Genomic DNA, 27,348 nt, shown 5'->3' with positions numbered 1-27,348 from the left:
GCAGTGTGGTTCCATTTTGCTTTAGGTGAAGCCCATCCTTCCTGTATAGGCTCCTCCTTTCCCAAAAGGTTCCCCAGTTCCTAATGAACCAAACCCCTTCTTCCTTTCACCATCATCTCATCCACTCATTGAGACTGTGCAGTTCTGCCTGTCTCACTAGCCTTGTGTGTGAAACTGGAAGCATTTCAAAAAATGCTACCGTGGAGGTCCTGGGCTTTAATTACATACCTAACAGCCTAAATTTGGCCTCCAGGACCCTTCTGATACCTTTCCCTATTCACTGTTTAAATGATATACAGAAACTATTAGAGATTAAGTAAAACTTAATTTCAGCCATTTGGATACTTACTTCTCCTGGAGTAGATTAATATTTCTGGACCAAAACGGTTTCTATGTAGTTGAATTGTAAAACTAAAGGCTGCTCCTAATTTAATATTTTCTGAACTAGCTATTGTAACTGATCTTGGTAGCCTCGTGGTCTAGTTATGTTTGTGGCTGCATTAAATGAGCAAATAGTTGCAGTGACCAATACTGCTCTTTTTATCTGCATTTGGTCAGGAGGTTGCAACCTCTTTGGGATGCAGGTCTTCCTGCTGTGGTTCATGCCTTTGTCATCACTACAGTGCATTGTGTTCTGCATGGGCTAGATTTTACATCCATTTGGAGGCTGAGGCTAGCATGGAATATGGCAGCCTATTTAAGGGGATTATGTGGTCTGTGATCTACACTGGCTCCTTATTAGCTTCTAGATGTAGTTTGGTCGGGAGGTGTGGGAAGTTGAGTAGCTACCTATTCTTATTCCCTCCTACCATAATTGAGATAAGTGTAGGCTCTTGAGCCGGAACTCCCTTGGCATAGCAGAGAGGCATCTTCTGGTAGGACATTACTCTTGAAATTATTCCCTTGTGGTCCAAAATAGCCTGAATGTATTTACTTTCAGAGCATGCTACGAAGCAAATTTTTTCCTTGAGCAGGCATTTAGGAAAGACTGAGGGAGTTGTGTGTGGAGACCTCTTGGGAACTTGGGTTTTTTAATAAATATACTTAGACTCACTGTTTTTGGGGGTGTGTGTGGGGATATACTACTTGTTTTGCATTTTGTAATTTTTATATTTAGTCTTTAACTGATGGTTAAAGGGTGCCCATAACCTAGGACTAATGTTCTGGTAGGCTTAATAAATAATCTTAGACTCTTTTGATGCCTCCTTTGGCAGGAAGTTGGTGCATGTGATACTGCCTTTGTAAACTTGAACACTTTCTTGTATACCTTTCAAATTGTTTTCTGGCTCCAAAAAATTTATTGTCATTTTTTACTACTGTTATGTTGCTACTGGAGGTCATGGATGCAAAGGTGATCACTGGCAAAATTAAGGTAAAGCAGTGTCCTTTGTGTCTAATAGTAGGAGTAGCTGACTCCTTTATTTTGCAGCTATTTTGCCCTAAAAGGGTGAGTGCTGATTCCAGGAGGCATCTGGAGAGATCATGTGGTCCAGAGGGCGAGTGTAGTGCTAATGGGATTACCTGGGTTTCTGGTAGGGTGACCAGATGTCCCAATATTTAGGCGTTTGTCCCACATCCCAGTCTTTGGTTGGGATGCAATTTGTCCCGATATTTCACAACACTTGGCTTTTTTTTACTCTGCCGGTGACCTCATCCCCACCCCCATGTGTCCCGATATTTTCTTTCTCTCATCTGGTCACCCTAGTTTCTGGTGTGAGGGCTGGAACAAAGTTGTGTGTTAAGTAGTCAGAACATGTGAGCATCTTTGGCTCCTGGAAGGAAGTAGTCTGTATCTGACTGCTAGGTTCCTGGAGAGAGGCAGAGGTTCGAAATAGTTGCTGCTTGAGAGAAAGCAGTGTTTTCTTAGCCTCCTTTGCAGGAATCCCAGATATCTATGTGTGGTTTGTTCCTACTGCTGTTTAGGGAAATTGCATTGATGTATATTTTGGAAATAAATGACACTAAGATAATTCCTGACTTTAGTTTATCACAGATTTTGCTCCAAATGGGAAGCTGACACACAGGGCCCCAAATTTCTGCTATTGCTTGGCAAAAGGGCAACACTACTATGAAAATCAGTGATCCTGACTATGCAGGGGAACAGGCAAATGTGTTTTTGCCTCAATCGAAAAAAACTTATTTCTATTACCAGGTGCACTGATCTGACCTGCCCATTAAAATTGAGAGTTTTCAATCTTGGGAAATCTATAAATACCTTGTGCTTTGCAGACATGTTGTTGTGTCTTACCTGTGTAGTTGTTTTATAAAGCTGTATGGAGACTGAAGAGTCCCTGTAAGCATTAGTGAGCAATTTCAAGCCTCTGCCTTTCTGAGACTGCTAGCAAGGCTTCCATATATTAAGATGACTCTTTTTGGAAGTGGGATGTCTTTTAAGAATTAGAATTGGGTCCTGTCTGCATGAACATGTAGTTCACAGCAAGCAAGATATGAATTTACCCCATGCTAGCATGCCACAGACCAACTATCTTGTGGACCCTGCTGATGTAAAGTAACAATTTGTTAATGTGCTTTGATCTAGTCCTCTTTGAAACTAGAGTAGGTCAAAGCGCGTTAAGAAACTGTTAGTGTGTGTCAGCAGGGTCCACATGACAGTTGGTTCACGGCAGGCTAGTGTCAGGTAGTTTCACATGTTGGCTTTGCCACAAACTAAATGTTCATATAGACAAGCCCTGTGAAACTCATTTAACTTACATGAATGGTCAGTGACTCAGAAGTGTGAGATTCTGTATCCCAAGTCAATCTGTGTCACCGTGTCCCTCTTGTGACTGTTGACTGGAGAATAAGACACTTATTTTCACTGTTATGCAATGTACTCCTTCCATCAAGAGTCATAGCAGTAATAGTGTCCCGTATCTAAAAAGCTTATTACCTCCAGATTTCTTCAAGTAGATACAGACATGTATTCCAAGTAGGTGTAGGGGTGTGTGCACCCCATGCACTGGAAATGGAGACTTCTGCCTAGTGGTACTCAGAAGGACAGTGCTCGAGCCTGTAGCACTTCCCCTGGCTGCATGAGATGGCGCCACCCCACTCCTCTCAGTTCCTTCTCATCGCCCGATGGCTGGAGTTGGAACTCTGGTTGTTGTTTCACAACCTCAGAATTTATCTTCTTAGCCTATGTTACCAGGGTCCCAGGGGTGCCATGCTCAGTTAGGGCAAACTGCAAAGAATGGGGCAGACAATCCCCAAAACTGGTGGCTATTCTGATACTTAGATTTACCAAGCCAGCAACAAAACAGCTTCTACAATACCTTCTTGGTTACCAAGAAGCCAATAAAACAGTTCCCTTAAAGCAACCCAGCCTGAGGCATCCTCCCAGACAGCCATGTCAAATATGATGAGGATTATTGAAAATCTTGTAAATCATATAAAAAGTTCTACCAATCCCAAAGGATCGGATACATTACCCACCAAGTTAATGAATATTCCAGATCTTACCCAAATACACGCTTACAGCCAATTCTTAACTAAACTAAAATTTATTTTAAAAAAGAGAGGGAGTATTGGTTAAAAGATTATACATACAGACATGAATGTAGTTCTTAGGTCAGTTTCATAGTAGAGATGGTGAGCTCTAGAGTTGCAGAGAGTTCTTCCAGAATTAGTCCATAGGTTGTCCAATTTTCCATAACAGGATGATCCAAAATGAAATTGAAGACCTCAATCTTATGGCTCAGACTTGCCCTAATGAAACATAAGCAAATTTGAGATCAAAAGGATCAGGTCCCAAGAGCCCTTTATGCAGTTTCTTGGCATCCTCTTGATAGCATGCAGTCTTCAGGTGAACAATAGTGTCTTTGAAGTAACCTGTTTCCTAAACATCACCGGTAATTAGCTGTATGGATTAACATAAGGCAATTGCCTATCTCCCACCATTTGCAGGGAATTTGCTATATACTTCAAAAAGAAATCGAGACAGTGATATCACTACATTCACAGTTGATTTAAATGTTAATATCTCCTTTTGATCTCTGAATTAACAAAATACAGTGAGAGATAGGAACTGTTTGATTACATTCTAACAATATGTATGTAAAAACCCCAAAACCCAAACATTATCTGCTAATATGTCTCTAAAGGTTGAATCTGGGTCAATTAACCTGTAAATTGCTTAACCCTTTCTGGCCCTGTGTCACAGCCTAGTTTTATTGTACATAGTTAATAGCTAGTGTTAGAGTAAAAGTTATAGCGTATAGTACAGTAAGGGCCTACCGAATTCACAGTCCATTATGGTCCATTTCACGGCCATAGGGTTTGAAACTTGACAAATTTCACATTTTCAGATGTTTAAATCTGAAATTTCATGGTGTTGTGACTGGGGGGGGGGTCCTGACTCAAAAGGGCATGGGGTTTTTTTTTTTTTTTGCAAACTTGTTGTTGGGGGGCATGGGATTGCCACCCTAACTTATGTGCTGCCTTCAGAACTGGACTTTTGGCATAGCATATTTCTATATCAAATATCAGCATAGAATTGATGAGCTGAAAATGAAGTGTGACCTTTTATCGTAATGTAGAAAACAATTGCTTTTGTTTAATCCCCTCTTCTAAAAGTGGGAGGAATATTCTAAAAGTGTGCACCCATTATTCCTGAGGGTATTCTGTGCCAAAAAAATTAAATTCTGTGAACAATATTTTAAAATTCTGCAAGTTTTATTGGTCAATAAATTAAATGCAGAGGCTCCAGCATAGCATTGGCTGCACGAAGGTGGGAAATCACCTTGCAGCCTCCTCACCTCCCACCCCGAGGACACTGACTCAGTGCTGAGGCTACACCCGACCCTGACGCAGCACAAGGCCTGGGTCTGCCCCAGAAACACCCTGGGGCCCTGCCTCTCTGTGCCAGGTGGAGCAGGCAGGGATCCAAGTGTGGAAGGGCTCAGTGGGGGGGATTCAGGTGGGGGGTGAGAGGATTGTGTGTGGGGCAGGCAGCTCAGTAGGGGCTCTAACTGTGGGGGGTGGATCTGGATGCACAGAGGGGGTTCCAGGTGTGGGGGCAATTGGGGAAGTTTCCAGGTGCAGGGTCAATGGGACTCTGCAGAGGCTTCCAGGTGGAAAGTGGTTGGGGCTCAGTGGAGGGGTCTGGGTGTGGGGTTCTCAGTGGGTGGGGGTGCTGGGAGAGTGGAGCTTGGTGGGGTGGGGGTCTGGGTGCAGCTAATTGGGGGTCAGTGGCATGGGGGTCTGGATGTGGGGGCTCAGGGTGGCTCCAGGGGATGGGGCTCATCATGGTGGGAATTTGAGTGCAGGGAGCTCAGTAGGGGGGTGGTCTGGGTACAGGCATGGCGGTCCGGAGGCAGGGGGTCTGGGTGCAGCAGTGTCCAGATGCAGGGGTTGAGGTTCAGTGGGGTGGGGTTTGGGTATGGAGGGCTAGGAGGGTTCTGGATTTTTGGGGTGAGGTTTGGTGGGGGTGTCTAGGTATGGGAGATCCACATGCATGGGGGTTGAGCAGATGGGGGAGCAGCTTCCTGTACAGTGATGCCCCTCCCCCCCACAGCTGAGGAGTGATGGGGGCAGGAAGCAGGGGAGCTTCCTGCAACTGGGGGAGGTTTCTGGGGGTGGGTCTGACACAGCCCCAGCCATTCCTTGCAGGGGAAGAGGAAGTCCCATCCTCTTCTGCCTCTAGCCAAGAATATCAGCTGATCCCGGCTCAGAGTAGGATCCACTGCCTGGGGTGTCTCCAGCCCTGCGGTGATTAACCTCTCCGCTGGCTGCTTCTGGTGCCTGAAGGAATGATCTTGCGTAGCTAGGGAGTGGTGAGTGACTGCTCTTCCAGCTTCCCTTTGCTTTCTGTCAGTCATTTTTCTGCGGCGAAGCAAAGACGTATGTGGGGGACGTGAATTCTGCGCACGTGCAGTGGCGCAAAATTCTACCAGGAGTACCTGTGTACTTGATTCTGAATCAAGTGGATTTACAGATAGGTTACTTTGCTGTCTTGTTCAATTTTCAGTCATTTACAAAATTATGTTCTAAAATTTTGTAAAAAGTAAATCTAAAAGATTTAGCGAACAGCTTCATGTATTTAGGACTTCAGATCACGATCAGACTGTGTCCAGATGTGAAGATGTCAAATGCATTTTAATATGAAATATTTGAATACAAGTTCATCCTCCACCTGACAACTGAATTTTGTGTTCCTTTGCATTCGAGTGGTTTTAACAAACAAGTTGAGTAACTAATTCTCATGTTTATAGACTGGACAAATTCTGTTAATTGTTTTTAATGTTTACAAAAGCTTTAGTTCACCTTCATGGTGCCTATGGATATTTTTTTCTCTACTGGCTGCACATTGCATAAGAACGGCCGTACTGGGTCAGACCAAAGGTCCATCTAGCCCAGTATCCTGTCTACTGACAGTGGCCAATGCCAGGTGCCCCAGAGGGACTGAATCTAACAGGTAATGATCAAGTGATCTCTCTCCTGCCAGCCATCTCTACCCTCTTACAAACAGAGGCTAGGGACACCATTCCTTACCCATCCTGGCTAATAGCCCTTAATGGACTTAACCTCCATTAATTTATCTAGTTTTCTTTTAAACGCTGTTATAATCCTAACCTTCACAACCTCCTCAGGCAAGGAGTTCCACAAGTTGACTGTGCACTGTGTGAAGAATTACTTCCTTTTATTTGTTTTAAACCTGATGCCCATTAATTTCATTTGGTGGCCCCTAGTTCTTGTATTATGGGAATAAGTAAACAATTTTTCCTTATCTACTTTCTCCACATCACTCATGATTTTATATACCTCTATCGTATCTTCCCCCCCCCCCTAGTCATCTCTTTTCCAAGCTGAAAAGTCCTAGCCTCTTTAATCTCTCCTCATATGGGACCCGTTCCAAACCCCTAATCATTTTAGTTGCCCTTCTCTGAACCTTTTCTAGTGCCAGTATCTTTTTTGAGATGAGGAGACCACATCTGTGTGCAGTATTCAAGATGTGAGCGTACCATTGATTTATATAAGGGCAATAATATATTCTCTGTCTTATTCTCTATCCCCTTTTTAATGATTCCTAACATCCTGTTTGCTTTTTTACTGCTTCTGCACATTGCGTGGATGTCTTCAGAGAACTATCCACGATAACTCCAAGATCTTTTTCCTGATTTGTTGTAGCTAAATTAGTCCCCATCATATTGTATGTATAGTTGGGGTTATTTTTTCCAATGTGCATTACTTTACATTTATCCACATTAAATTTCATTTGCCATTTTGTTGCCCAATCACTTAGTTTTGTGAGATCTTTTTGAAGTTCTTCACAGTCTGCTTTGGTCTTAACTATCTTGAGCAGTTTATTATCATCTGCAAACTTTGCCACCTCACTGTTTACCCTTTTCTCCAGATCATTTATGCATAAGTTGAATAGGATTGGTCCTAGGACTGACCCTTGGGGAACACCACTAGTTACCCTTCTCCATTCTGAGAATTTGCCATTTATACCTACCCTTTGTTCCCTGTCTTTTAACCAGTTCTCAATCCATGAAAGGACCTTCCCTCTTATCCCATGACAACTTTATTTATGTAAGAGCCTTTTGTGAGGGACCTTGTCAAAGGCTTTCTGGAAATCTAAGTATACTATGTCCACTGGATCCCCCTTGTCCACATGTTTGTTGACTCCTTCAAAGAACTCTAAAAGATTAGTAAGACACGATTTCCCCTTACAGAAACCATGTTGACTTTTGCCCAACAATTTATGTTCTTCTGTGTGTCTGACAATTTTATTCGTTACTATTCTTTCAACTAATTTGCCCGGTACTGACGTTAGATTTACCGGTCTGTAATTGCCGGGATCACCTCTTGAGCCCTTTTTAAATATTGGCGTTACATTAACTATATTGGCTATCTTCCAGTCATTGGGTACAGAAGCCGATTTAAAGGACAGGTTAGAAACCATAGTTAATAGTTCCGCAACTTCACATTTGAGTTCTTTCACAACTCTTGGGTGAATGCCATCTGGTCCCGGTGACTTGTTAATGTTGAGTTTATCAATTAATTCCAAAACCTCCTCTAGTGACACCTCAATCTGTGACAATTCCTCAATTTGTCACTTACAAATGCCGGCTCACATTTGGGACTCTCCCTAACATCTTCAGCCGTGAAGACTGAAGCAAAGAATCCATTTAGTTTCTCTGCAATGACTTTATCATCTTTAAGTGCTCCTTTTGTATCTTGATCGTCCAGGGGCCCCACTGGTTGTTTAGCAGGCTTCCTGCTTCTGATGTACTTAAAAACATTTTATTACCTTTTGAGTTTTTGGCTAGCTGTTCTTCAAACTCCTCTTTGGCTTTTCTTATTACATTTTTACACTTAATTTGGCAGTGTTTATGCTCCTTTCTATTTACCTCACTAGGATTTGACTTCCACATTTTAAAGGAAGTCTTTTCATCTCTCATGGCTTCTTTTACATGCTTGTTAAGCCACGTGGCTCTTTTTTAGTTCTTTTATACTGTGTTTCTTAATTTGGGGTATACATTGAAGTTGGGCCTCTATTATGGTGTCTTTAAAAAGCATCCATGCAGCTTGCAGGGATTTCACTTTAGTCACTGTACCTTTTAATTTCTGTTTGTTTAACCCCCTCATTTTTGCATAGTTCCCCTTTTTGACATTAAATGCCACATAGTTGGGCTATTGAGATGTTCTTCCCGTCCCAGGGATATTAAATGTTGTTATACTATGGTCACTATTTCCAAGTGGTCCTGTTATAGTTACCTCTTGGACCAGCTCCTGTGCTCCACTGAGGACTAAATCGAGAGTTGCCTGGTGCTGGCTCTCAGTTTTTTCCCAAATGGGTAGCTACTTACTTATTCCATATTTTAATCTGTGTTTCATTGTTGAAAATCTGCTGCCTGTCCTCTGAGTCTCTGCCAGACTTGAAGTGGTTGAGCTCTTCCATGTTGCATTTTGTACTCCTTTACCCTGGAGAGTTCCTTTAAATGTCATACTAAATGTAAATTTCACAGTGCTCCTGTATTCATTCATTGTTAGCTGTAGTTTCCATAATACAGAAAGGTGCAGTTTGTTTTAACACATTGAACAGCAAATTAGGACTTGGTTATTGAACCCCTTAGTGACAGGTGTTAAAGTAAAATCTTGTGTTTCTGTGTTGAGATTAAAATAGAAAATCAGGAAGCAATAACTAGAATATTTTATTATGCAAACATCAAATACTGTAAAGCAATTGTTCTTAAGAAAAATTTCTCCTGGTGACTTGCTTAAACTGCAGCCATAATTACGTTATGAAAGGGCTATAATTTTATTACAGTCCTAGATTCTATTAGTGCAGAAGTGCTGACCTTAATGTATATTAGTGGCTCTGTTTTTATCTTAGCTTAGTGTAACTTTCAAAGTGGACCACACTATTTTTAGCAGGAAAGCCTGCAGTGTGACCCTTGAGCTGTTATTGGCTTGCTGTAGTCTTCTACACAAAACATGGTACTTGAAATTAAAATCTCATATTAGCTCTCCTATTTAAACAAAATATACACTTTCTCATACTTTCTTTTTAAGTTAACTTAGCCCTTTCTGTTGAAAATTATGCTAAAAACAATGGATTCTTACTGTTTTTTTATAATCTGATTCCCATTTTCATACTGTTCTCCTATTTGCTGATAGACTGGAGATTTGCCTCTCTTGTGGCCCACAGCTTTCAGGTAGCAATTCCTCAATATTTTTTGTATTCCTAGGTTGGAAATTATAAACGTACAGTAAAGCGAATTGATGATGGTCACAGACTTTGCAGCGATCTCATGAACTGTATTCATGAACGTGCAAGAATAGAGAAGACCTATGCTCAGCAGCTTACAGAATGGGCAAAAAGATGGAAACAACTTGTGGAAAAAGGTAACCAAAATGTCATGAGATGAAGAAAATAGTTTCAAAAGGAACATTTCAATGTTAGTGATTACAAGGTGAAAGGGTGCGCAGAATTTCTTTACCTCTTAATGGGGTCTTTACAAAAACACCAAATGCTGTAAAAGATGAGCACAGTTATCAAAACTAAATTAAGGCATCCACTCCTGCACCTGTGACTAACTTGTTTCATGTCAAAACAAGTGAATATTGTCTTCTTTCCTGGTGTTTATAGATCCACAAAAATTTTGAAAAATTAGTGAGGGTTCAGTGAATGATGGAAGCACTGAAAAACCTACTGTATGGTGAGACTTAAGGAACTCAATCTATTTAGCTTATTGAAGAGATGGTTAAGAGGGGAATTGATGGTGGTCTAAAAGAACCTACCTGAGAAGAGAATATCTGATAATAGATGTCTTTCTAACAGTCAAAGGCATAACAAGATCCAGTGGTTAGAAGTTGAATCTTGAAACTGAAAACAAGTTGTAATTTGTTAGAGTCCTGTGGCACCTTTATAGGCTAATAGATGTATTGGAGCATGAGCTTTCGTGGGTGAATACCCACTTCGTCGGATGCATGCTCCAATACGTCTGTTAGTCTATGAGGTGCCACAGGACTCTTTGCTGCTTTTACAGATCCAGACTAACACGGCTACCCATCTGATACTTGTTAGAGAAGGTAATTAACCACTGGAATAATTCACCAAGGGATGTGGTGGATTGTAGTCACTACAAATTTTTAAATCAAACTTAGATGTCTTTCTGAAAGATATGCTATAATTCAACCTCACATTGAGTTTCATGTCAGAATTATTGGTTTAAATTTTAAGGCATGTGTTATGCAGAAGGTCAGACTAAATGATCGAAATGGTTCTTTCTGGATTTAATCTATTAATCTGTAATTACATAATTTTTAATAAGCATGAAAATACACTAATCTCTGATTTAAGATTTAAGATACAAAGATAGGATTATGGATCACATACAACTAAATACAATATAAGAACTCAATATCAACAAATAGCTTCAGATGGCTTTTTAGGGATGAAAGTCCTGTGTGTTGTGATTTATTGGAAATGACTTGTCCTGTTGTGTTTAGGTCCACAGTATGGAACAGTAGAAAAGGCTTGGCATGCAGTTATGTCAGAAGCTGAAAAAGTGAGTGAATTACATCTAGACATAAAAAGTGCACTGATGAATGAGGACTTTGAAAAGATCAAGAACTGGCAGAAGGAGGCCTTTCATAAGCAAATGATAGGAGGATTTAAGGAAACGAAAGAAGCAGAAGATGGATACAGAAAGGCACAGAAACCCTGGGCGAAAAAGCTAAAAGAGGTACAGCAGTAGGTTGCATGTTGCGCATCAATATTTTGATGCCTCATAGAAATCACTAAAGTATGAAAAACCACAGTGTACTGGATCCTTTCTCAACTAGGTGTCTGCTTTAGAGCCTCTTCTGAAGACAAACCTTCTCTTGATATTTTCTCAGTAACCACTGCCCTCTCTCCAACCTCAGTAGCCTGAGCATAGTTCTGGAGAAGGTGGAGTTAACCTACTTTTCTGCCCTTTTTACAGCATCTGTTTGTACAGATATAGGTTTTAGGACTTAGCTGAGGCACATGCTACAGGAAAAATGAGCTCAAGGAAAAACATCCTGAGAGAAATGGAGAGATTGGTTGGTTGATTTAACATTGTGTCTGTTATTTAAACGAATGTATGGGAGGGGACTCGAGAGAGGGAGAGAGAGAGAGACACACACACACACACACACACACACACACACACATTTTGTTCAGAGCTTTTTTTGAGGCATCACTGAATGTTTCTTTCCTCAATAAGTTTATTAAGCTAAAGTGAGTGACAGTAACTTATTTTGTATGGAAGGAGAATGTCAGATCTCTTAATATTTAGTTTCCTCCCTCTCATTCTCCTACATTATATTGTAGTTAAAATTGCTTGAGCAAAGCAATGGGTCTGAATGTAAGGTTCTTCCAAACAAAATTCTATTTATTTTTTCGTTACGGTGAAGTTACTCATACATACATAGCTGCTGCTGATTATTTGTAAATTGTACTAGACAGAAAGATTCAAAACTTCATTTGTAGGTGGAAGCTGCTAAGAAAGCATACCATGCAGCATGCAAAGAAGAGAAACTGGCTATATCCCGAGAAATGAACAGCAAAGCAGATCCAGCACTGAATCCGGAACAACTTAAGAAATTACAAGACAAAGTGGAAAAAAGCAAACAAGATGTGCTAAAGGTAAACTCTGCATACTAGTGTACTGTTCACATTTAACATTCTGTGCATGCTACTTTGCAAATCTCTGTGTATGGAATATATGTACGGCGAGCTGCAGTACAAGCGAGTGCAATGCTGGAGTGACAAACTCATTATATGGAGCAGGGAGCATTTTAAATGATGGTCCTTGTGCCAGAGCCACAGTGTTAGGAACACATAAAACCCTCTCTCCACAGCACGTGGCAATGGCAGGTTTGTAACAGTAACAATGGTAATAAATGAGCCTTACACAGTAGTGTTGCTTTCAGTATCGCAGAGTGCGGGGGGAGAAAGGGAGTTCTAGGAGTGGGGTGAGGACTGAATTATCCTTTCAGTTTCCGGGGCCATGAGCTGGGGGTAAAAAAAGCTTATCTGCAACATGCAAATTGTCTTATTTGACTGCAGAATGTACCTCTTTAGCATAGTTAAATAGTGCATTAAAGGCAGTTGAGTCAAACTGATGCCATGTCAAAGAGTAAATGTATCTGTGAAATTTCCCCTACCAGTTGCCCCATTTGGACATCCTCTACCCACTCAGATCCTCTCTGCTCTTTTTCTTCTCTGCCTCTTTTGAGTGATTCCCCATATGGGGTGCCATTCTCTGGGGTGTAAGAAGGGAAAAAAGCAGCTCTTCCTTTCCTTGACCCCCCCAGGGCTCAGCATTACATTCTTGTAGCGATTTATTAGAACACTTACTACATCTATCTATAATGCTTCTGTACGTATTCAGAGCCTCACCTTTTAAGTGTCCTATATGTTCCCATTGAATTGACAGGACCAATAATGTTCACAGAGCTATGTGAATTCCTCCTTTATGTCTGTACGTTGTACGATGCAAAGACCTAGTCAAAGATAGATCAAAGAACCATACATTTAAAGGATAGATCTAACTTGATTTGATTTAGCTGGCTCTTTTCAGTTTCTCGCATAACTTTTAAATATAGTTTTTGGTAATCACAATTTTTTGTGATTAGAGTGACTTTGTGTAAGGCACATCCCTGATGCGTGCTCAGTCTGTTGCTTATTTACTAAAAGGACACAAAGCAAGAGAGGCCCACCTCAGACTTTTTCTCCTGGAGCATTCTGAGAGCTTCTCCTGAATCTGAGAGAGAAGGACCCACAAAGCCTGATCAGGCTCCAACATCTAGTGCTCCTGTGAGCTGGGGCTCTACTTGGAGCTCCCAGGCTCTCTTTATTTAAAACATCGAACACTTCAACTACTAAGCCTGATAGAGCAGCTAAGACCTCCTCTACTCAATCATCATAAGGGGATGTGGGAACAGTGTCTTCCTAACAAACACAGGCCTAGGTCACCCACCCAGGGGCCTAGTAAAATGAGGCAAAAATCTCCAAGTCTTGCAGCCAAAAGGTAGTTCTGGCTCAAATCAGGTCCCTCTGATATTCAGCACTGAACCAGTCCGAGTACCCACAGTACCTCTTGAAAGAGCAATCCACAGTTGACCTGGTACCAACCTCTATATATTGATTTTGATTCAGTCAGTGCCCAGGACTGCCAGCTGCAGTGCAGATGCTTCTAGCACAGACTTCCTGTGCTGTCTGTACCAAGTGATTGTGTGCTGACTGCACAGCCAGAATTAACCTTGCTTTCATTGTCTACCTTTTGCCTCTGTACCAATGAGCTCTCTTGTTCAGGTTGTGGGCAGATTTGAAATCACCATATGACACTAGACAGGTTAGCTCACCTTTTAAGGTAAGAGTATTTGGTTGAGTCTTCCTTTCTGAGCACAGTAGGGAGGTATCGCCAGTTAAGAAGAGACAGATAATAGTAATGGGATTCGATCATTAGAAATATAGATAGCTGGGTTTGTGATGACCAGGAGAACAACATAGTGAATTGCCAGCTGGATGCAAAGATTGTGGATCTCTTGAGAGATCTAGACAGGCTTATGAGCAGTCCTGGGGAGGAGCTAGTGGTTATCATCCATGTAGGCACCAGTGACATAGGGAAAGGTAGCAGAGCGGTCCTGGAGGCTAAATTTAGGCTGAGGTCAGAGACTAAAGTCCAGGACCTCCATGGTAGCATTCTCTGACATTCTTCCAGTTCTACGCACTGGGTCAGACAGACAGGCAAAATTGGAGGGTCTTAATGCATGGATGAGATGATGGTGTATTGAGAATGGGTTTAGGTATATTAGGAACTGGGGAACCTTTTGGGAAAGGAGGAGCCTCTACAGGAACAATGGGCTCCACCTAAACCAAAAGAGAACCAGATTGGTGACATGTAAAATTAAAAATGTTGTAGATGAGGTTTTCAACTAGGGGCTTGGGGAAAGTTGATGGGTGTGGAGGAGCACATGGTTTGGACAGACATCCCTTAAGGGAGGATCTATTAATGGGGATTCTCTATAATCCTAGTAAAGAGGAGAGACTGAAAGTTGATGATAGTACAGGAACTGAAGAGAAACAGTCAAATGCAAAAGAGTCACATTCAATTATATTGCATAATGGCAGACAGCTAAACAGTGAAAAATGGTATAAGTGCTTTTATACAAATGCTAGACGTCTAAATACTAGTAAGAGTGAACTCGAGTACCTGGTATTAAATGAGTATATTGAGATAATAGGTATCACAGAAGCTTGATGGAATGATGATAATCAATGGGACGTGGTAATACCAGGGCACAAAATATATAAGAATGACAAAGTAGATCATGCTGGAGGGGGGTGTGGCACTATATGTGAAAGAAAGCATAGAATCAAATATAGTAAAAATCTTAAATTAATCAAACTGTACCATAGAATCTTTGTAGATAGAAATTCCATGCTTGAATAAGGAGAATATGGCAGCAGGAATATACTACTAACCACCTGACCAAGATGGTGATGGTGACTGTGAAATGGTCAGGGAGATTAGTGGGGCTATAATAATAAAAAAAACCTCAATAATATTGAGGGATTTCAACTATCTCCACATTGCATCCCCTCCTGAGGAGGCATGTACCAGTCAGAGATAAAATGTCTAGACACCATAAATGATTGCCTCTCCCCTTGTGGGTTCCAGGACTACCTGCTCCAAGAAGCAGTTTTTAGTCCTAAGTGGAGCACAGGATCTTGGCCAAGACATGCATATAGCTGAACCACTATGTAATAGCGACCATAATATAATTGAATTTAAACATCCTTGGGGGAGGAGGGGGATACCAAAGAAGCCAACTACAGTGATACTTAACTTCAGAAAGGGGAACTATGCAAAAATGAGGAAGCTAGTTAAATGCAAATTAAAAGAAACCATCATAAGAATGAAATGCCTGCAAGCGGCATGGAAACTTTTTAAAAAAAACACCACAATAGAGGCTCAAATTAAATGTATACCCCAAATTAAAAAAATAGGACGATCAAAAAATTGCCACCATAGCTAAACAACAAAGTAAAAGAAGTGGTAAGAGGCAAAAAGGCATCCTTTAAAAACTGGAAGTTAGATCCTACTGAGGAAAATAGAAAAGAAGCATAAGTTCTGACAAATGGAGTGTAAAAGTATTGGGCTGGCCAAAAAAGAATTTGAAGAGCAACTAGCAAAAGACTCAAAAACTGGCAGCAAAAAAATGAAATACATCAGAAGCAGGAGGCCTGTTAAACAATCAGTGGGGCCACTGGATAATCAGGATGCTAAGGGAGCATTCAAGAAAGATGAAGCCGTTGCGGAGAAGCTGCATGAATTCTTTGCATTGGTCTTTATTGCTGAGGATGTGAGGGAAATTTCCACACCTGAGCCAGTCTTTTTAGATAAGACATCAGAAGAACTGTCCCAGATTGAGGTGTCAGTAGAGGAGGTTTTGGAATAAAATGATCAATTAAACAATAGTAAGTCTCCAGATCCAGATGGTATTCACCCAGGAGTTTTGAAGGAACTCAAATATGAAATTGCACAACTACTAACTATGACATGTAACCTATCATTTAAATCAGCTTCTGATTGGAGGATAGTTAATGAGACACCAATTTTTTAAAAAGGGCTCCAGAGGCAATCCTGGCAATTACAGGCCAGTAAGCCTAACTTCAGTACCAACTAAATTGGTTGAAACTATACTAAAGAATAGAATTATCAGATACATAGATGAACACAATTTGTTGGGAAAGAGTGAACATGGTTTTTGTAAAGGGAAATCATGCCTCACTAATCTATTAGAATTCTTTGAGGGGGTCAACAAACATTTGTACAAAGGTGATCCAGTGGATATAGTATACCTGAACTTTCAAAAAACCAAAGGCTATTAAGCAAAGTAAGCCGTTATAAGATAAGAGGGAAGGTCTTCTCATGGATCAGAAACAAAGGATAGGAATAAGTGGTCAGTTTTCAGAATAGAGAGAGGTAAATAGTTGTCCTGCAGGAATCTGTACTTGAACCAGTGCTGTTCAACATACAGGAACCCCTCACTTAACGTTGTAGTTATGTTCCTGAAAAATGCAACTTTAAGCGAAACGATGTTAAGCGAATCCAATTTCCCCATAAGAATTAATGTAAATGAGGGGGTTAGGTTCCAGGGAAATTTTTTTCACCAGACAAAAGACTATATATACACACACAGTATAAGTTTTAAACAAACAATTTAATACTGGTACACAGTGATGATGATTGTGAAGCTTGGTGGAGGAGTCAGAGAGTGGGATATTTCCCAAGGAATGCCTTACTGCTAGATGAACTAGCAATTGACTGAGCCCTCAAGGGTTAACTCTCACAACACTCTACAAGGCAGCAGGAAAGGAGGGAGGGCAGCAGAGAGACACACCCTGTGTGTGAGGGGAAAAAAATGCGCATTTCCCCTTTAAGTAGTTGACCCCAGGCTTAAGTAAACTGTGAATTAAATCAGCTTGCTGAGACCTGAGACCACAGCTACAGCCTAGAAGCTCCCTCCATCTGTTGTGTGTCCCCCCTGCTCTATGGAAGTTGGGTAAGCGGGGTGCAGGAGTAGGGAGGAGGGGGAGACACCCTGACATTAGTCCCCTCTTCCCTCCCTCCCCCCCATACAGCAAGCAGGAGTCTCGGAGAAGCTCCAAGGCAGAGGGCAAGAGCAGCACATGGCAGTGGAGGGAGGGACAGCTGCTGCACAGGGAACTTAGAGGAGTGGGGAGCTGAGGCGGGGGGGGGGGGGCTGCTGGTCCACCCTGGTTCCAACCACCCACCAGCTAGCTGCAACGGGCTGCTCTTCCTGCAAGCAGTGGACAAAACAGGCGGCTGCCAGACAATGTTAGAAGGGAGCATTGCACAACTTTAAACGAGCATGTTCCCTAATTGATCAGCAATTTAACATCGAAACAACATTAACCGGGAAGATTTTCAAGTGAGGAGTTCCTGTACTCAGAATCATAAATGATCTGGAAAAAGGGGTAAATAGTGAGGTGGCAACATTTGCAAATGATAGAAAGTTACTCAAGACAGTTAAATCCAAAGCAGGCTGCAAAGAGTTACAAAAGGATCTCACAAAAATGGGTGACTGGGTAACAAAGTAGCAGATGAAATTCAGTGCTGATAAATGCACAGTAATGCACATTAGAAAACATACTCCCAGCTATACATACAAAATGATGGGATCTAAATTAGCTGGCATCACTCACAAAAGAGATCTTGGAGTCATGGCGGATAATTATCTGCAAACATCAGCTCGTTGTGCAGTGGCAGTCAAAGCTAACAGAATGTCAGGAAACATTGGGAAAGAGGTAAGACAGAAAATATGCCATTATATAAATCCACTCCTTGAATACTGCTTGGCATTCTGGTCTCCCCATCGCAAAAAAGATATATTAGAATTAGAAAAGGGCAACAAAATGAATAAGGGTATGGAACAGCATCCATGTGAAGAGAGATTAAAAAGACGGACTGTTCAGCCTGGAAAAGAAATGACTAAGGGGGATATAACAGAGGTCTATAAAATCATGAAGGGTGTGGAGAAAGTGAATAGGGAAGTGCTATATACCCCTTCACATAACACAAGAACCAGGGGTCATCGAATTAAATTAGTAGGCAGCAGCTTTAAACAACATGAAGTACGTCTTCACACAACACACAGTCAACCTGTGGAACTTGTTGCCAGGGGATGTTGTGAAGGCCAAAATTATAACTTGGTTAAAAAAAGAACTAGAAAAGTTCATGGAGGATAGGTCCATCAACGGCTATTAGCTAAGATGGTCAGGGATGCAACCCTGTGCTCTGTGTGTCCCTAGCCTCTGACTGCCAGAAGCTGGGGGTGGACAGTCGGATGGATCACTTGATAATTCCCCTGTTCTGTTCATTCCCTCTGAAGCACCTGGCATTGGCCACTGTCGGAAGACTGGCTACTGGGCTAGCTGGACCATTGGTCTGACCCATTATGTCCATTCTTATGTTCATTCACTTTTTTCACTCTTCCAAGCCCTACTGGTCTGACAGGGAATCCAGGAGTCTCCCTTATAAACACAGACCCCCTAGAATCTTTATAGGGAATGTTCATCTTAATATCTGCCCTCATGGCCTGCAGCCTCTTACACGTACAATATGCAATCTTGGCCTTACTTGGCCCCTTAGGTTATGCAGTCAGCTAGGAAGTCTCACACTAATGCCTTCTCTAGAGTAAGAGTTCCCTCCCTTACAAGATATCATAGGTCTACACAAGAGGGTCATTTGGTACAGCTTCACAACCTGCACCAGCAAGAACAGGACAGTGAGCATGAACACCTGCAGGAAATGGAAGAGTAACTGATTCTAGCAGCAATATCTTTTTCCTTACCAGACGAGAAAGGTTGTGCCTTCCACTTAGAGCCTTCCAGATTAATTTAAAATCTGCCAAACTCACCTAGAGCACCTTCATGCTTAAGGCCTCCAAACTTCCCAAGAAAATGTTCTAGAACTCAACCATTAGCGTATTGTGCACAACGTTTCTAGCTGTGCTATGTGAATCAGCAACTGAAATAATGACTGAACACAACAGCAGTGTTTTGTCAACATAAAAGGAGTGGCATGGTAATCTCCCCCCTTCCTCTGCCAAGAAGCAGTTAGTCTCAAACCTGCGTATTTGACACTAAATAGTACCAGTGGCTCTGTATCTAGTAGGCTTACAGAACAGCCTAGTGAACCAACTCAGCAGGCAGTTTTCAGATGACCATGAGTAGAGGACTTGATCCTGCAAAGCGTCTTCCATGGGATATATAAGAATAGATCTTTTTTGCTACAGACTAGGACAAGAAATGCCACATTCTGGTTAAAGGGGGGCTCGCTGGCGCCGAGGCATTATGTTGGATTTTCTCTTTATGCCATGGGCACTGGAGATCATGTTCACCTACCCACAATCTAATACCAAGGGTCTGAGGAAACTCAATCAACTTTCATCAGTAATCATTCTAGTCCTAGCTTGGCCCAAACAGTTATGTTCTTTAGACCTAATGGACTTGTTAGCACAGTCCCTGATCACAGTACCTGTTCTGCCTGACATGATCTCAAAACAAAGGTCAGGTGTAACCCAGACAAAGTATCTTTACCTCTGATAGTGTAGATGCTGGCTGTTAACTACCATTAAAAGAAGTTGTTCAGCTGAAATCCAGAACACCTCGGTGCATAGCAAAAACCACTCTACTAGATTAAGCTAAATGGAAAAATCTCCTTTGGAAGTTCTAATTTCTGCTATTCAGGACTATCCATTGGGTCTATAAGGGTACATTTGGTAGCAATAGCAGCACATCACTTCCTGTTTCAGGGGTTGCATGCTATTTTCTCACCATATAGTTAATTCCTCAAGAGCCTCATTCATGTATTTCCCAGTTGAGGAATCCCCTCCTTCCTGGGACCTCAACATGGTATTAGGTGGTTTAATGGGACCGTCTTTGAGCCCTAGGAACCTGCTCTTTATACCATCTATTCATAGAGTGTCTTTTTAGTTGCTGTAACATTAGCTTGGAGGATAGGAGAAATTCCACATGGCTGGTCGACCTCACACGATGTTTCACAAAGTAATTGAGACCTCAAACTAAGGATTTTTAACCAGAATTTTCTTTATATTTACTTAAATCAACAGATTCTGTCAGTTTTCTTCCCCAAGCCCCACAAACTAAGGGAAAGCTGAGCTGCACGACCTTGATGTGGCATGGGCTCTTTTATATTACCTGGACAGAACAAGACCCTTCAGGAGCTTCCCCGGGCTGTTTTATACCATTTGTAGATAGGGTTATAGGTCAGGAAACATCCACCCAAAGATTGTCTAAATGGATATCTGTATTAAATCATATTATGATATAGCTAAATTAGATCCATCCTTGCATGGATTCCATGACTCACCCTCTGTTCCTGCTATGGAGTTCTATACCATCTGGATTCTGAATTAGCGAACAAATTGAGAGATGGTTGGGCCTGCCCTTTGCCCTTGGGTGGTGGTGTGCAAGAACATCCAGAGTACAGCCACAGCCCCAACAGATGCTGCTAGCTAAAATAATCTGATTTTGTGTGCATGGGGCATGTGTGTAGCAGAAGTGGAATCCACATGGACAGCACATTTTGTATCATAGTTACTGTAAGGTAACTGCTCTTTCTTGGCTTTCCTGATCTCATCCCCAAGTCATCTGAATGTGACAGCTTTACAAATGTCTCTGGATGCTGGAACTCCTACATATGCACTTAAAATGCTTAAAGAAAATGGACTCTAGATAGCCTAGGTGATTAATATTCTCATTAGCTCGATTGCTTTCAACACTTTTACAAGATTTCATTACCTTGCAAATGAAAATAGCCCCCTCTTATGGAAGACTGAGCTGTTGCATAGCATATAACCTAGAACAAATTAACTTTACTAAGATAAATAAAGAAGATGTTCCTGTTATAGTCTCAATATTGTCTGTTACAGTATTGACCAGTTCACCATTCTGTGAACCTCTTGTAATAGGCCATTAGTAACAGCAAGAACAACTTGCACTGCATCTTTTTCAGACAAAAGAAAAGTATGAAAAATCACTGAAAGACCTGGATTATGTTACACCTCAGTATATGGAAAATATGGAGCAGGTATTTGAACAATGTCAGCAGTTTGAGGAAAAACGTCTGCGTTTCTTCCGAGAAGTGTTACTGGAAGTTCAAAAACACCTTGACTTATCTAATGATGTGAGGTAAATTTAAGACTGAAAACATTTCTTGCTAAAATTGCTTTAATGTGGCCATTAAATATTGTGCATCCAGTAAACTAGAGTTTACAATAGATTCTTTCTAAAGTATGTCTCTTTTATATGGCATTAAATCTTAAGATTCTAATAATTAAATGTTAAGCCATTTCCATTATTTAATTAGTTTTGTTCAGGATCAGATGTTGGGAAGAAGATGCTAATCCAGTAGACTTCTTTAAAATTTAGTGACTGAGATTTTTTTGTTCCACTCTTAATTAAGGTTTTCAGAAGTGAACAATTGCCAATTATTAGAAAGAAATCCTATTTAGAATTTAATTTAGAATTTAATTTTAGTCTAGAATATAAAAATGGCAGAATAGAAAGTTACCGTATATACTTGATCATAAGCCAGTTTGTTTATAAGCCGACTCCCCTAAGATGGATAAGTAAAAATGGAAAATGTTTATGACCCGTTCATAAGCCAACCCTATAATTCAGGGGCTGGCAAACTTTGGCTCCCAGGCCATCAGGATAAGCCGCTGGCGGGCCGAGACAGTTTGTTTACCTCAAGCATCCGCAGGCACGGAGGTAAACCTAAGTAAACAAAGTCTCCCAACCTGCCAGCGGCTTACTCTGAGGGGCCGGGACAGCAACTGGTGGGGAAATTTTTTTGAGGGGGGAGAAGCTGGGGGTCAGGGGAGTAACCCCTGTGACCACCCCCCACATGACTCCACCCCTAGCCTGGGACCCCCACACTCTCCCCTTGATATCCCTTCCCACCTTAGCTCGGGTGAACCAGGTGAGGATGTTTCTGGCCTGGCTGGAGCTGCTCTGGCAGGCTGGGCAGTGCGGCTGCAGCCTGCTCCCGCAGGCGGGATGGATGGCGTGGCCACAGCCTGCTCTGGCAGGTGGGGCGGACGGCACGGCCACAGCCTGCCAGCCCTGGAGCTGCAGCCGCTTCAGAGGCTCGGGGGAGAGCAGCGTGGCCAGAAGCGGGGAGACACTGGCCCCGCCTCTTCTCTTCTGGCTGTGCTGTAGGCCTCCTTGCCCCCTCTGTTGGGGGGTGGGGAGAGGCTGTGTCCCACCTCTCCCTCTCTATACCTGTTCATAAGCTGACCCCCTTCTCTGATGCTTCCCTTTTTCACTAAAAAAAAAAATTCGACTTATGAACGAATGTATACGGTAGATATGCTTTTAGTGGCTTGAAATAACACTTGGTTCTTGACAGGCTAAACTAGAATTCATTAATCTCAGACTACACAGATATGACCGCATAAACATGTCTGACACTAATTGTCAAAAGAACAAGACTGAAGTAGTACTGGAGATATTGAAACAATTTTCCATTTGAAATGGATTAAAATGTGAGGTAACTGTTTGTTTTAAAGAGAGTCCACCATCACTTGAGATCTTGTCCATATCTTTATTCTGAAGGCTGTTTTTATACTTTTCTTGTGCAGATTACTATGTAATTGCTGACAAAATTGCCAGGAAATATATAGAGTAAGGCAGGGGTAGGCAACCTATGGCACGTGTGCCAAAGGCGGCACGTGAGCTGATTTTCAGTGGCACGCTCACTACCCGGGTCCTGGCCACCAGTCTGGGGGGCTCTGCATTTTAATTTAATTTTAGATGAAGCTTCTTAAACATTTTAAAAACCTTATTTACTTTACATACAACAATAGTTTGTTTATATATTATAGACTTATAGAAAGAGACCCTCCAAAAAAGGTTAAAATGTATTACTGGCACGCGAAACCTTAAATTAGAGTGACTAAATGAAGACTCAGCACACCACTTCTGAAAGGTTGCCGACCTCTGGTGTAAGGAAATATAATGGCAAATTATTGGATTAATTCTTTGTATTAAAAATTCATACCCCTATTGACTATACTTTAAGATTTCTGGCATTTCAGGCTTTTCTAGTTTAGCTTTTCCTAGTAAATATGTTTATGAATATAATTTACATTAGAATTCATTAGTTCTGCACTAAAACTATAATAAAAACCGTCTCCAGTCTAGTCTAGGCAGGCTTGCTGAAAATTTGCATAAGTGGATTTTTAGACAATATTATAAATGAGTTCATACAAAAACTGTTAAACATTTATCACTTAGTTTGCTAGCACTGATTAATGGTAACACAGAGGGTGGTACATAAAATGATTTAAATAAAACCAAACACAACCTTTAGAGTTATCAAAAACTCAATAGCTGTGCTGTATAGCTTTTCTTTTTATTTTGCCATTATTGCTAAGTTTTGCACAAGAATTTCATACAGATGTTTGTCCTACACCACAGAATGTGCAATATGGTGCGTTGGCTCATGTAAATCATGGTAAAAATATACATTTTTCTATTCTGATTAGTGGATTTACCATAGTAATCATATATATTAAATGAGAAAACAAAATTTTCTTGTAGTTACAAAAATATCTATCGTGAATTGGAGCAGAATATCAAAACAGCAGATGCTATTGAAGATCTGCGGTGGTTTAGAGCTAATCATGGTCCAGGGATGTCAATGAATTGGCCTCAATTTGAGGTAAGAATTTACCCCTTTAAAAACCTGTTGTGTTTTTTTTTTATATTTGACTTTCTTTCCTTCTTTTCCTTAATGGAACAGTAATTTTTGCCAGGTTTTAAAAAGCTGAATATTCCTTGCCTTCCTATTTTTGTCTTAATTTTTTTAATAGTTTTTGGTCACTGAATCTCACACTTATAAAAAGCTCTGATAGTTAGTCATTGATATGTCACTTTTGTGGGTGAGTTTATGTTGTGAACCATGCTTTAGCTGGCAGAACTGTCGCTTGCTTCCAGATAAAAACATCCTGCATACTCTGTGCTATGGCTTGGACTTTAATTCAGATCCCGTCAGTATCAACAAGCAGCTAAATGAAGTACAGAAAGCAAGAGCTTTGCTGTAAGAAAACTAAGTTATTAGTAACTAACCCACTTCTAAATCCATCCTATTGAAGACTTGTACATACTTTAGTGTTTAAAAATCCATGTAAAAGTCAAGATTTATTTTTACTTAACTTGTTTCCAACACCTTCAGAGAAAGCAGTAGTAAGTTTCATTATACACTGTAATTGCTACTAGATGCCATTAATAGCATCCTGAAGACATTCTATGTAGTTTACTCCATCCAGTCCTGTTAGTCTGGATCTGTAAAAGCAGCAAAGAGTCCTGTGGCACCTTATACACTAACAGACGTTTTGGAGCATGAGCTTTCGTAGGTGAATACATGCATCCGACGAAGTGGGTATTCACCCACGAAAGCTCATGCTCCAAAACGTCTGTTAGTCTATAAGGTGCCACAGGACTCTTTGCTGCTCCTCCATCTTTCTAGTTATCTGTTTTATATACTGGCAACTAGTTCAAGTACCGTATCACAAGGCAGGAATCTGGACTGGATGTTGGCCATATAAACTTGTTTTGTAGTGGCTGTTAACATATCTTTCCCCCCCCCCCCCCGCCCAATAAAATTGGTGCTAAAAGTATACTTAATGCAAAGGAGCTTTTGAAAAGTTTCAGCTAATTTTGGGGCACCAAGTTGATGGCATTAAAATGTCACTTTCCTCAGTAAGGGAACATTGGAGACACCATGCTTGAGATCACTGCCTGGGGAAATGCATTTTAGCAGTATTAACGTATTATGTTTTTTTGTTTTTTTTTTTTAAATATCTTTGGGTGTTGTTTCCCTACCACCACCACCACATGGATGAAATGCTGATATCGGGATACTAATGGAGTGAGGGTGGGAAAGATCAAATTTAAGATAAAGATATTATGCTGTTGGGTTTCTTGGTGTGAGGTTTTGAATGACATGACTACAGTTGCTTTTTATGCATGTGCTGTGCCAGGGCTTTTGATATATAAGATGCAGATACAAATATAACGTAAGTTATTATTTTTCTAATAGAATAATATAATTTTTTCTTTACATGCAACAAGGATGAAGTAAGTAAAAAAATTTTATGGTCATATTTAGAAATGTCTTACACAGTAAATATGATTAAAGCAATGGTCTTGGTTAAGTTATGGTACTTTAAACTTCTAATTTATATCTATACAAAGTTGTTCAAAGATCTTGTCCTCTATTGAAAACAAATTGATGTCTGCTTGTTAAGACTGATAGAACTTACAAATTGTGTAAGCCAGGGGTAGTCAATTTATATTTTGTCAAGGTTCAAATTTCTTGGTCAAGGTTCAGACCCCCAGCCAGCTCCCCTCCCCATACCCCCCAATTGCCCCGCCACTCCCCGATCACTTGTTGGCTCCTCACCCCCCACCCAAAGACCATATTTCTCTAAACTGAAAATGGGACACACGGGGCTGGCCTGCACCGCCTGGTGTTGCTGTTCTTCCCCCCCTCCCCAACATTCCTCTGTGCCCCCAGTTGAGCCAAGTAGAAGAGATGGGGGCAGGGGGGAAGAGGAATGGGTATGGGCTAGGATCTGGGCAACAAAGCAGGGTGTGAGGGTTTGGGAGTACTTTTGAGCTCAGAGCCAGGAGCTGAAGCTATTGGACTATGATCCAGCTAGTGACGCAATGCCCCTTTGTGGGCTGGGATAGCAGAGGGGCAGGAAGGAGGCATTGGGTAGTGGGAAGGAACAAGGAGACTCCAGATATCAGCCCTAGAGAGATGGTGGGAGGCTCGGATGTGGCAGAAGTGGGTGACTGGAGGCAGACTGGGGAAGGAAAGAGGCCAGTTGGGGCTAGAGAGGACTCTGGGGACTGGCCTTGAAGGATGGTGGGTGGGGAGGACACTTGGGAGCAGGAGGCATGGGGGGAGGGAGTCGGTCCCCAGAATGAGGGGCTGGGTGCGATCGGGGAGGGGTGGGGGTATTGGTCCCTGGAGTGAGGGGCTGGAGGCAGGGTGGGGTGGGGTCGGTCCCCGGAGCGAGGGGCTGGGGGCAATCAGGGTGGGGGGCCGGTTCCTGGAACAAGGGGTCTGGGGGGGGCGCAATCTGGGCACAGACTGAAAGGGGGAATGGAGGAGGTGGTGAACAAGATCCCCATGGGTGGTGGTGGTGCTGGCACCTAATCTACCTCAGTCCACTGGAGGCTGGAGCTACAGATGCAGGAGCCAGTTATCTCCATCAGCAGCTGAGCAGCTCCTCCAAGCAGCTGCTGCTGCTCTTCCTGCCCTCTTGGTGAGGAGACTGATTGCTATTACTCCAGTAACCAGAGTTTGTGTCCAGTCAGGAGTACTGACCAGACACGGCCAGGTCCCCTTTTCGACCAGACTTTTTGGTCGAAAACTGGACACCTGGCAACCATACTCCAGCCTTGGCTCAACTGCAGCCTCCATTGAAAAGCATCTGGGTGGTCTGGATTTGTCCTTGGGTCCACCTATTGACTACCCTTGATGTAATCCAATGGTAATACCAGCATGTAGAGCTTTCAGATTCATTTTTAAAACTTCACTTCATTTGAATGCCTATTTGAGTTCTTTTCCTTTTTGTACAACAAACCCAACTCTAGCTGCTTCTTTGAATTCTTGCTCATGTTGATTCCATTGTAGGTGTGCGCGGGCCCAGGTGCACGGTCATCGGAGACTTTTGCCTTAGCGGTATTTGTAGGGCTGGCTGTGGTGCACTCATGCTGTGGTATATCAGGCTCCTCCAGCCCTATGCCCTTCAGTTCCTTCTTACTGCCCGTGGTGGTCAGTTGGAGCGCCTCTGTCCCTTGCTTCGCAAGCTGTCAGTCTTTTTCCTGATATCTCAGCCTTGTGTAGATAGCTGTAAATAGTTAAATCATTTGTTCGTTAGTTGTTAAGTAGCTGTTAAGGATTTAGTTAGTGTCCCATGGGGATGGGACGACAGGGACTTTGCCCCAGGCAGGGCATGCTCCGGTCTCCGGGTTTTAAGCCCTGCTAAAGGTGAAGCAAGACAAAGCAATTGTTACCCTCATAGCCCCAGTGTGGCCTTGTCAACATTGGTTTGGCATGCTGCTGAGTCTTTTGGCAGCCACCTAGCTGCAGCTGCCTCTTCAGACGGATCTGCTGTTCCAGAACCATGACAATCTGCTGCATCCGAACCTGGCAATGCTGCACTTGACAGATTGGCTACTGCGTGGCTAAGTATGGATGAACGGGAGTGCTCCGCTGGTGTCCAACAGGGCCTGCTGGG

General features: G+C 42.0%; 1 protein-coding gene across 5 annotated transcripts in view; it reads left to right on the top strand.

The window, feature by feature from the left end:
* The window catches only part of PACSIN2 (protein kinase C and casein kinase substrate in neurons 2), a 138,123-nt gene that overhangs the window by 96,749 nt on the left and 14,026 nt on the right, over positions 1-27,348 (top strand). For 3 of the 5 annotated variants that reach the window (XM_044994504.1, XM_044994480.1, XM_044994488.1), the window contains exons 3-8: positions 9,693-9,849; positions 10,957-11,192; positions 11,963-12,118; positions 21,045-21,220; positions 23,636-23,756; positions 25,169-25,174. In XM_044994504.1, coding sequence (XP_044850439.1) covers positions 9,693-9,849; positions 10,957-11,192; positions 11,963-12,118; positions 21,045-21,220; positions 23,636-23,756; positions 25,169-25,174 — 852 coding nt within the window. The remainder of the gene's footprint in view (positions 1-9,692; positions 9,850-10,956; positions 11,193-11,962; positions 12,119-21,044; positions 21,221-23,635; positions 23,757-25,168; positions 25,175-27,348) is intronic. The other 2 variants (XM_044994514.1, XM_044994497.1) reach the window with 1 other exon arrangement.

The sequence above is a fragment of the Mauremys mutica genome, chromosome 1 (assembly GCF_020497125.1).
Source record: "Mauremys mutica isolate MM-2020 ecotype Southern chromosome 1, ASM2049712v1, whole genome shotgun sequence".
Classification (NCBI taxonomy): Eukaryota; Metazoa; Chordata; order Testudines; family Geoemydidae; genus Mauremys; species Mauremys mutica.
This window is presented reverse-complemented; position numbering and strand designations above follow the sequence as displayed.